Source organism: the organism of the source record quoted next, unplaced genomic scaffold (genome assembly GCF_019419815.1).
Source record: "Pyrus x bretschneideri cultivar Hongxiangsu unplaced genomic scaffold, Pyrus_bretschneideri_v1 Contig75, whole genome shotgun sequence".
Taxonomy (NCBI): domain Eukaryota; kingdom Viridiplantae; phylum Streptophyta; class Magnoliopsida; order Rosales; family Rosaceae; genus Pyrus; species Pyrus x bretschneideri.
In genome coordinates this window covers 1,360,061-1,370,387 of record NW_025999815.1, presented here as the reverse complement: position 1 = coordinate 1,370,387, position 10,327 = coordinate 1,360,061, and the positions used below count along the sequence as shown (strand labels likewise).

Here is a 10,327-nt window from a genome sequence, read left to right as displayed (position 1 = left end):
TTTACATTATTCCAACTAGTGAGTTCTCATATAACATAAGTATGAGAACTCATGTTTAATTGTGCTCAGTGAACACACTCTCCATTGAGCACATACATACTTGATATTTTTTTAGACAAATGAGCTGAGAGACATAGTATGTACTAGTCTTATCAGATTGTCATTACTCAATTGACAATCCTATAATCAGAAACATTTAAGATATGTGAAATGTCTATAAAATATCATCTCATGATTGGCTTTTAGGGCACACTTCCAACAGAAAAGTGGATGAAGGATGGTAAGAGATATGTTGAAGAATGTAAAGGAAAAACACACAAAATGAAAACTAAAAACTAAAAACTATTTTAAGTTGTTTTCACTTTAAGATTTTGTTTGCAGTCCATCTTTCTTATTTCTTGTCCTCTCTCCCATCGCTCTTCTTAAGCTCTCATTTACCTTGTATATTGTCCTCATATCTAAGTTTAAAAACTAAAAATGAAATGATTATCAAATAGTTCGTTGATTTCTCTCAAATTCATGATTCTTTCTTTGTTTTGAGTTTGTAGGATTTGATATCAAAGTTCCCCTTTTGACCATGTTTACCCATTCTCGTTCTCGTGACTTAGGGTCCAAGTTCCATGTATTTCTCTAAATAATTTTGAGTACACGTCATGTAACATCCCGTCCCGAAACTAACGAAACGTACGTGTGAATTTACGATTTTACCCCCTAGTTCGTTTTTATCACATTAGTGTTGTGTTGTGTGGTGTTGTAGGACCACACACACTCATACCCTCTCTTTCCCTCCCGGGATTCCCTCACCCTTTGTCTATTCTCTGTCTCTGTCTCTCTCTCTCTCTCTCTCTCCCCGAGTTCTTCTTCTTCCTTCTTCAACATACGGACACACACACAAAAATACTCAAACCTTCACCAATCAAGAAACCAATTACACCATTGAACTCGTGAGGTTGTGAGGAGCACAACCATACCAATTCCAGGTAAGAATTCTAACGTTTTCACGTCGTTTCGACGAGGTCCGTTTTAGTTACTATTCATGCAAACCTTAAACTAGTGTGTTTTTGGAATTTCTAAGCTTGTAGATGTCTTAGTGAGGTCCCAAGGAGCCTCGGAGTGTTTCGTTGGACGATTTTGGACGTCGGGAAAGCTGGGTTCAAAGTTGGCCGAGTTTTGAGCTTGAAGACAGGTATGATCGTGTGATTTTTAGGCCTTAAAACTAGCCTATCGTGATTCTACTAGTCCTAAGCTTCATTTTGGTATAAAGATCGTGAAAAATGGTTGAAAAACGAAGGAGAAAACTAAGTTTGAAATTTTCCCAGTTTTCCGGCGCCGTCGCCGGCGCCGGAGTCTCGCCGGAGAAGAAAGGAGAATATTCAGTTAAGTTTAACGGAATATTCCTAACGGCAGTGACGGCGTCAGTTAAGTTTAACGGAATATTCCGTCAGTTTAACGGAATATTCCTGACGGCGTCAGTTGACGCCGTCAGTGTGCATGGCACGTGGCCTCGCGTGGGGGGCGCGTAGGTCCGTGCCTATTCAGGCGCGTGGGGGCGCGTGCGGGGTCCAAAAATTATTTTAAAAATATGGGTGTGATCCTGAGGTTGTGTAGAGCACGTTGGTATATTCATTTGTCCAATTTGAGCAATGTATGAGAAGTTATTACGAGAAGTTGGTTATGTGCTTTTAAATTAACGTTTTCGTAGCTTTTTCGCGTATAGGTGATTCGTATTCCGAGGACGAGCGTACACACTCGAGGCAGGGGGGCTACGACCCTTCCACTTATCAGTGAGTGGGTTTTTGGTTTTCCGTATATACCTATATACATATTAATTCCCAGAAATTTAGTATAAATGCTTATTTGTTATATGTCACTCCTTTTATATAATTGGTGGTTATGCATGATCAGTTGCATATACGTTATTTATATATTCAAATATGCATATATTTATATATGCGTATTGGGTGCTGTGGATGCCCAGGTAAGTGCCAGGTAAAGGTTATTCATATTTACATTCAGTAGTAGTTTGAAATGCTTAGAGAGCTCATAATCTGCACCCCCGGTGTTAGTGCTCCCGCCCGTGGCCAGGGTACAGTCCTTCACGTGATGTTCACCCGCACCACACGCTCAGCTTGGATCCAAGTTAGGTGCATAGGCTTGTCGTACAGACCACATTAGGTGGTTCCGACTCGTAGGTGACCCGCGATTATTCGCACAGTCTTCACGTGATCGTAGCACTAGAGCGTATATATATGATACACCCAGTCTTGTCGTACAGACCACGTTAGGTGGTTCCGACTCGTGTGCAGATTCAGTTATTGAGTTGAGATTGGAGCTCTATATGCAGCCGTACAGGTCACGTTAGGTGACTCCCGGCTGCCAGATTATATGTTATGGATGTGAATTACGCTTGAGCATTTACATTTGATTATGAGATTCCGTTGTGGCATATTCTCGAGCATGAATGGCATATTTTGGAGCATGATTGGCATATCTATACATACGTATATATGTTCATTTTCTGGGAAGTATACAGGTTTTACGGCGAGGGGTTAGAATGTATTTTGCTAAAGAGTTTTCAAAGAGCTTTGTTTTTGCCCACTCACGCTTTTGTTTTTGCGCCCCTCCAGGTTCTAGTGGTCTAGCAAGTTCGATGGTTTTTCCCAGAGGGCGTCCCGGCATTTCTGACAGACACTCACCATTGTAGGGTCACCTTCGGGTGTATTTATGTCGCAACTTTCCTTTTTGACTGCTGTAGACTTGCTCTGAAATTGTGTCTCACATACGCTAGCACTTGTTTTAGTACTTTGTATGCTAGTTTTTAATTATTCGTACTTTTATATTACTATCTTCATAGCTTCCGCACGCGCACATGGCTACGTCACCTTCGTGTGACGGCCAGCACGCCCTGATCTCGGTCGGGATGTGTCACGTCACATCAATGAATGATTTATGTCCCAGAGGATTTTATCTTGGGTTGAAGTTTTGAAGATATTAGTAATGTTACACTTCTCATCTATTTGTATCATCATTTGTATCATCTCTCTAATAGAGGTGGAGTCTGCCAACGCATGTGAGAGTAAACATAGGTGAAAAAACAATGGTACAAATAAGTGATAAGAGTAACATTTTTATTAAGAAATTTCGATTACATTATTTTTTTTATAATGGGGTACAAATATACAAGTGGTTTGTATGCCACTTTAATTCACCGTACAATTAAAATCCATGCCACATTCAATTTGCTGTGTTTACCACTTTAATAAACAACTTTGACAACTGTTTACTACTAAATTAATTTTTAAAAAAGCAAAAAGTCCCCTTAAACAATCGCAACACAAGGCTAGGCGCATGTGCCACAGAGAGAGAGAGAGAGAGAGAGAGAGAGAGAGAGAGAGAGAGAGAGAGAGAGAGAGAGAGAGAGAGCAGACACTTCCAATGAGGATGAAAGTGAAAGGAGTGAGATAAACAACTCTGATATATAATTACCCATTTATGTCTATGTAAACGTCAGCGTCACCCACGTGACAACTTGCTCGTTGCCCCCACGTGTAAAAAACCAACAAACAATATGTGACGAAAGCACGCCTACCCGAAAGGAAAAACCCTCACCAAAATCCCCTTTCTACCCCCTTGATTCGGGGATCATGTGAAGTGTGAACGCGATGCTGCTGCAGCTGCAACCAAAGCATCAGACAGCAACAAAACAATCATATGACCCCTTATAAAACACGAAGTTCCCATTCTATCCCCCTTCTACGTATTATTTACAAATAGCATGCCAGGACCCTATACGGATCCTCTTTTGAAGATCCCCGGGATCAGTATCACTTTATTATATTTAACATCCCGAAGGCAGAAATCATTTTGAGTTTTTTTATTTAAAACTGAACACAAGCAGCATCTAACGAAACTTAACCGCTCGATGTACGATAAACGAACACAATGAAGTGATCCCCAAACCCTCATCCGCTACATTACTACTGGCACTAACCCTTAATTTTCTGGCAAAGAAAACTCAAAATCTAAAGAAAAATTAACCTCAGAAAACATAGTAAGATAAAAGAAAAGTTATTCTGTATAAATACAAGTTACAATCCTTCTTGTTCTGCTCTCGAGTCTAGACTACACAAGGGAGGGTAGACAAAGTAGCAAAAGAGATCGATCAGTCCTACTCTCGTTCGTAATTTCATTTCTCCTTACCTATGAAATATGTATTTTCTTTTCGGTTAGCAGTATGTATCGGGGGTGGTGGCAAGCGAGACCTCGTTGAGATCTTCCTTCTCTATGGATCTACTCTTAGTCTTTCATGTAGGTATAATTCAGCAGCTATACATCTTCTAGATGAGTTTTCTTCCTTTTATATGCTTCTCTACTTTCCTGCAAAAAAAACGTAGAGTGTTTGATTTCGCAGAATTACAAACCCTAGCAAAGTCATGTTACAGAGAACAAAGTTAATTGGGGATGGTCCTTACCCTAGCAGTAGCAGTGTCAATCAGCATTACTAATGAGAAGCAATGAAGCCAGCAGCATTGACTGATGACGACGATGATGATGTGTTGTTTTCAGTAGTAAAGGCAGTATCATTAACTTTGGGTACAGCAGTTGACAAGGCAGAGAGATGGTCTCCAGCAGAGGTTGTAGGAGAAGCAAAGAGGCTATCAGGCAGGACCTGCTCTACACTGCTCTCTCATCACAACCACAAGAACAAAAAAATTGAAGATAAATATATTAATGGTAATATGCAGAAGAACCTGATATTTTACAATGGAAGAAAACTTATATCACCAAATAGATAAATTAAGCCATGTTAAACATTTCTTTATTCGAAAACGAAGCTCCTTACCTTTTATGAAGATTAGGGGCATCCAGGTTCGGGCCTTGCTCCTTGTCCTTGCCATTTCCATTTCCATTGCCATTGACGTTGTTGTGAGTGAAAGCTAAATTATCTTCCATCTGAAGCTGCTGCTGCAGCTCAGCAACTGCACCAGTCACAGAGATTGAGGCAGCTGGAGTATCACTGTGGTCTGCAATGACATGGAATCCAGAAGTCCAAACAACAATGCTTATACATCTTAAATTTTAAACATATAAATACTACATATTAATGGTAACTGTTAATGAGAAAACCTTCTGCAACTTCTTGTTCAATGCTGTCAAATGGAAGGATATTTTGATTGATCTGAGCATGAGAATAAGGGCTCAAAGGAGGACCGTGAGCACCAACAGATAAACTGCGGTGATGATGGGGTAAGCGATCATTCTTCCAGTCCGGGAGCTGCAGACTCATGAGTCTTCTACCTTGTAGCTCAATGGCTTGCTGCAGTTCAACCTGCTCCTCCAATTTTCTTCTCAATAACATCTCCTGTGTATTGTAGAACATTCTTCCCCCTAATAGAAAACAAAAATTCAGGTAGCATATAGAACTTAACAATCAATGAGAATTTGAATGGAATGTCTAATAACGACGAGCATATATGCATGAGAGAGAGAGAGAGAGAGAGAGAGAGGGATTCTTTCTTTCATATTCAGCAAAACGATAAGCCATTTGTCAACATTTAGTTATCCCCTCTCGTTCTGCGATAGGGTTTATGTGACAAAAAAAAGGAATCTGTTCTTGTTTTACTAACCCAGTGGGAGATCATAGGGATCCCTGGAATCAAGACCACCTGGGCTCAAACATGGTGAAAATTCTCCCCTCTCTAAATGCTGTTGTTGCTGTTGCCTCCTGCAGAAAATAAGCCGTTGAGGCATCAACGCAAGTGAAAAAACAAGCCTAAAGATTAGAAAGTAGAAGAGGAATAATGCACATACTTATCCAGGATTTTTCCCTTCTCCTTGTAGGGCTTCACAAGCACACGTGAATCACATATAAAATGAGGGTTTCCTTTGGACAATATAAGCCTGACAGTTTCGGGGTAGACAAATGTTACGAACCCAAACATTCGCTTCTGCTGGTATGGGATCCTTACATCTTGCACTGGCCCAAACTTGCTGCAAATGTAGGACAAGGAACAATTCCACAAGAATTTCAGAACTTTAAGCGTTTGAACAATATAACAACAATCATATGAAAATCTCTTCTATTGTAATAATACATAGAAATCCTTTCTATTTGTTAAAGTAAAATCCAAACATGATGTCCAACACACATTTGACCAACCACTCAAGATTCCAGAAGACCTCAAAATTTGTGTTACATTGTGATATTGACACAGTGACAACATCCCGCAGAACATCTCCAATAATCATGAATGGAACCTCCGACCTCCAAGGTCATTGAGTTCACATGATTTAACTTTTTAGGCTTAATCTTTATCACTCCATATTCTCTCTCTTTCCGTGTCAAGAACTTGTATTTCTTATTTTCCAGAAAAATTTCTTGGACTAAGTTGTACCATGATATACCAAGCAATAACAGGTTAGCAAAGTTATTTGACAGATTTACAAACAATGATCTGTCATTGCCATTGCAAAAACAAAAGGTGAGAGCCATACAAAGACAAAAGTATGCTTGATCAGATAAATCTGTTTTAGTCAAATGTGGACAACAGTGGATTTATGTTCACGGACCAATTGAACTGCTTCAGTCTATTTAACTTCGTCCCTTAAAAGAAACATCCCTTAGTAATAGTCCACGGCAATCTATATGCTGCATTAGCATGATATGGGTTAATCGTATTCGTAACATTTGAAGAATACATTGCAAGCCTCTAATGCAAGTGTTGGGTACAGTAAATCCTTACTGATTTAGACTCTAGACAATGTATTCAAGTGAAACACGGCCAATGTGCCTAGCATTCTCATACTTATCAAAATAGATAGATTGTCATGCCACGAGAAGAAATGCACAGAATAGAAGACCATGGTGGAGGAGCAAAGACATTCATGAACTTCGGAAATTTTAAATTTTAAAGTTGGACACAGCTAAGCGATATGACAAGATGACTCAAACGATTTCCCCGAATTAGGTGGTACATTAAGTAAATCCCTACACTTGATTCAGAATGTCCTGTAATTGAAATCCAAGGTAAAAGCTCCCCTAAGGAACCAGGCGGTCAAAAACAAGATCACTTGGAGGCCTTGACGGCAATGAAAACCTTGAACAGCTTCTGAACTAAAAAGTTAAAATACAAAGACCGAAGGCACCAAGGCCAGCAACATTCTAAAACGTTAGCATGGTAAGAAATTCCCATGACTGTAAAATGGTTTGCCATGATAGTTGACCAAAGTGCTAGGACATGATCACATCAAAAGAAACCAATTCTTATTCTGCCAATAGCAACAACTTGTACTGAAGGTTGTTCAACGACATGGTCCAATGAATTAATAATAAGGAATTAACAGGATGCATATAATTTTACCTGAAGTATTCAGAAACATCTTCATCTCTGAAAGTGCTCTCAGCTGGGAATGTCAAGTAGATCTGTCTTGAAGCCGAGCTTGCCTTTTCCACAGAAGCCATTGCTAAAAGTTCATTTCTATCAGGCCGACACCGCCCAAACTTGTAAAGTTCTTCCCCCATCATCATTGCCGCAACTCTACAATGCGGGCAAAAATGTTAGACCAAAAACACATAGAATAAATAACGAACTCAAACCAAGAATGCAATTGCAATCAATAACGCTTCCACACAAAAGACATGTATCTATAGAGAGCGAAATGGACTGTTTTCAACATACTCAAAATAAATAACAAGTCAACAGAAAATAGAAAAATGGGCCACTTCCAAATTACCTCTGAGGATCATTCTGCTGTTGCAAAAGGAAATTCATGCACTTATTGTACGAAGAAGGGGACGCTCCAGCCATAAACTGAGAGGCAGCAGCTACTCTCTGTTGCTGGACTTTCAACCTCATCATCTCCTCGTGCTGTTCGAAACCGTCGAGATTAGTGGGAGACCCCACAATGGCACCAGAACCATCGGAATCAGCAAAACCGCCATGCACAAACTTGCAATTGCTTCCATTCTTGCAAAACCCTCTAGCAAAGTAAAGACATGGCTTGAACCCAACTCCCAAAGCAGGGTCCTCGGACCCGAGAGACCCGAGACACGCGTCGCTGGCCGAATAGCTCCTTCTGTGGAAATGGGTGTCGCCACTGTTAACCGAATGAGCCCAATCAGGAAGCCCATGCCCCAATTCGAGCCTGGGATCAATGAAATCCTCCGGCCTCGACGAGGAAGAGGACTCGTCGAGAAAGGAGAGGTACTCGTTGAGTTGGTGCTCCTCAATGAGGTCACTTCCCGGCCAAACATCACCACCACCACCACCACCATCCTTACTGAACTGGTGTGAATGTACTGGAAGGGAAAAGGACCCGGCCCGGATATTATCATAAGAGAGTAAAGGGCTTGCCTTTGGGCTAACAGAGTTGCTTGGAAAGCCAGAAAGCGGCCAGGAATTCGAAGAGGGCGAAGAAGGGTTTTTTCCAAAGTCAAAGCCGTTTGGTATTCTAGGAGAGGACTGAGAAAATGGGTTGCCGTTGGTTGGTCTGGCTATGGGGTTTAACGGTGAGGGAGACGAAGGAGTGGACGATACAGACGAACTGTTTGCCAAAAGTCCCAACTGGATTTTAGCCCTCAGAATCAGCGAGTGCAAAATGGTCTCCGGACCATACGCCAAACGAATCAAATCCTTCTCGGCGAAATCCTGAATGAGAAGATAACCCATGATTTTGATAGCATTTTCTGGGTCTAAAGTTTTGATCTTCGAGAAGAGTACGTTTGTAAGTTCATAGGAACCCATTGGGTTTTCCGGGGAGGGATTTCCTTCTCCAGAAGAAAGAATGGGGTGAGAAAATTGGTTTTTGAGTAGGGTTTGAAGTGTTAAGTAGGGAGTTGGAAAGTCTCTCTCCTCCCTCTCCGTGTCTTTCTCGAATGATAGGAATCTATTTTTGAGGGGGACGGAGGGGAGTGGTAGATTTCAGATCTACTTCAAAGTTTAATTGTCAACAGCGACCTCGTTTGTGAATTAGCCATTTATATAATCTGCTTGATTACAGCCATGAGACACCCTCATCATGGCCCTACTTCCGACGTTGTCCCACGCATCCAGGTTTTTTTATTACTATTTTAAGGAAGTACTCAACTATTATCCCAAAAATTCAAATTTTGAATAAAAAATAATAATTTAGTGTTCACGGATGAGTAATTACTTTTTAATTTTGTCAAATAATAAATCAACACATGCTTTATTGTTTGAAAATAAAGAACATTTTATTAATTGTTTTTTTTTTTAAACAAACGATTTTATCTACATTAAAAGAGAGATGATGAGCTTAGCATCATAATTGACTAGCAATAATGTAAATTTGTCTTTAACGAGAATCTAATTTAAAATCTCTCACACACAAGTGAAGAAGAATACTATTATAATGTAATACTAAGTTATCTTTATTAATTGTTTTTAGCTTTAAAAAGTAAAGAACACATGACCATTTTTTTTATGGGTTTTTATCACCAATGGTCCCTGAGATTGACCAAACTCATCATTTTGGTCCCTCACTTTCAAAATCAATCAATGTCATCCCTAACATTCACAACCACACATCAATTTGGTCCTTTCGTTTAGATTCCGTCTTAACTATTTTGTTAGTTTGCACATGGGACCCACAAATCCAATAAAATGGTGACACGTGGATTACACAACAGAAGGTTTTTATCACAAATAGTCCATGACATTGATCAAACTCTTCATTTTGGTCACTGAGTTTCAAAAATCAAAATAAATCTGGTCCCTTACATTCATTACTGCACATTAATTTAGTCATTCCGTTAAAATTTCGTCAATAGTTTTTGTTAGTGTGATAATATGGTCTCACTAGTCCAATCATATGGCGTCACATGAATTAACTATAAAAAAAATTATTTTTTGAAGATTTAAAACTAAAAGTACTATAAGAAATTAAAAACTAAAACTTAAAGAAGAAAGAAAGAAAAGACACCATCATCTTCATCTAGGTATGCTCAAAAAGAAAAAAAATGCACCATGACACGACTAAAGCTCTTGTCCTTCGTGAACTCACTTCTCATTCTCTCTAGTTGGTTATAATCGTATTAAATTTGAATTGAATTTGGATTTGATTTTATCGAATTTAGATTGAATCTTATTTTCCAATCGGGATTGTGGGATGCAAGAGAAATGTCAGCGTAGAATACTCGCCCAGTTGGTTCACTCTAAAAAATATTAGTTTCTTATAATTAATCCACTTGGCGCCATATGTTGGACTAGTAGGACCACATCAACACACTAACAAAAAATATTGACAAAATTTTAATGGAAGGACTATTGATGTGCGATAGTGAAAGTCAGGGACCAAAATTATTGAT

General features: G+C 39.5%; 1 protein-coding gene across 1 annotated transcript; it reads right to left on the bottom strand.

Annotated features, from left to right (window-relative positions):
• Nucleotides 1-4,033: 4,033 nt before the first annotated feature.
• LOC103940313 (zinc finger CCCH domain-containing protein 46-like) lies at nt 4,034-8,945 on the bottom strand. The gene is made up of 8 exons (XM_009350403.3): nt 7,735-8,945; nt 7,362-7,538; nt 5,812-5,991; nt 5,628-5,725; nt 5,128-5,388; nt 4,844-5,024; nt 4,473-4,679; nt 4,034-4,377 (listed from the first exon to the last, which is right to left on the bottom strand). Exons 1-7 carry the CDS (start codon nt 8,742-8,744, stop codon nt 4,502-4,504), a joined length of 2,085 nt encoding a protein of 694 aa, XP_009348678.2. The 5' UTR covers nt 8,745-8,945; the 3' UTR covers nt 4,034-4,377; nt 4,473-4,501.
• Between the last annotated feature and the right edge of the window lie 1,382 nt (nt 8,946-10,327).

Bases quoted from the DNA above. Each gene is read 5' to 3' on its own strand.
- LOC103940313 (XM_009350403.3), bottom strand. From the start codon at position 8,744: ATGGGTTCCTATGAACTTACAAACGTACTCTTCTCGAAGATCAAAACT. The intron at 7,539-7,734 runs GTAATTTGGAAG...CCCGCATTGTAG, and splicing joins CAGCAGAATGATCCTCAGAG to AGTTGCGGCAATGATGATGG. The intron at 5,389-5,627 runs GTTAGTAAAACA...GTTTTCTATTAG, and splicing joins TCCCTATGATCTCCCACTGG to GGGGAAGAATGTTCTACAAT.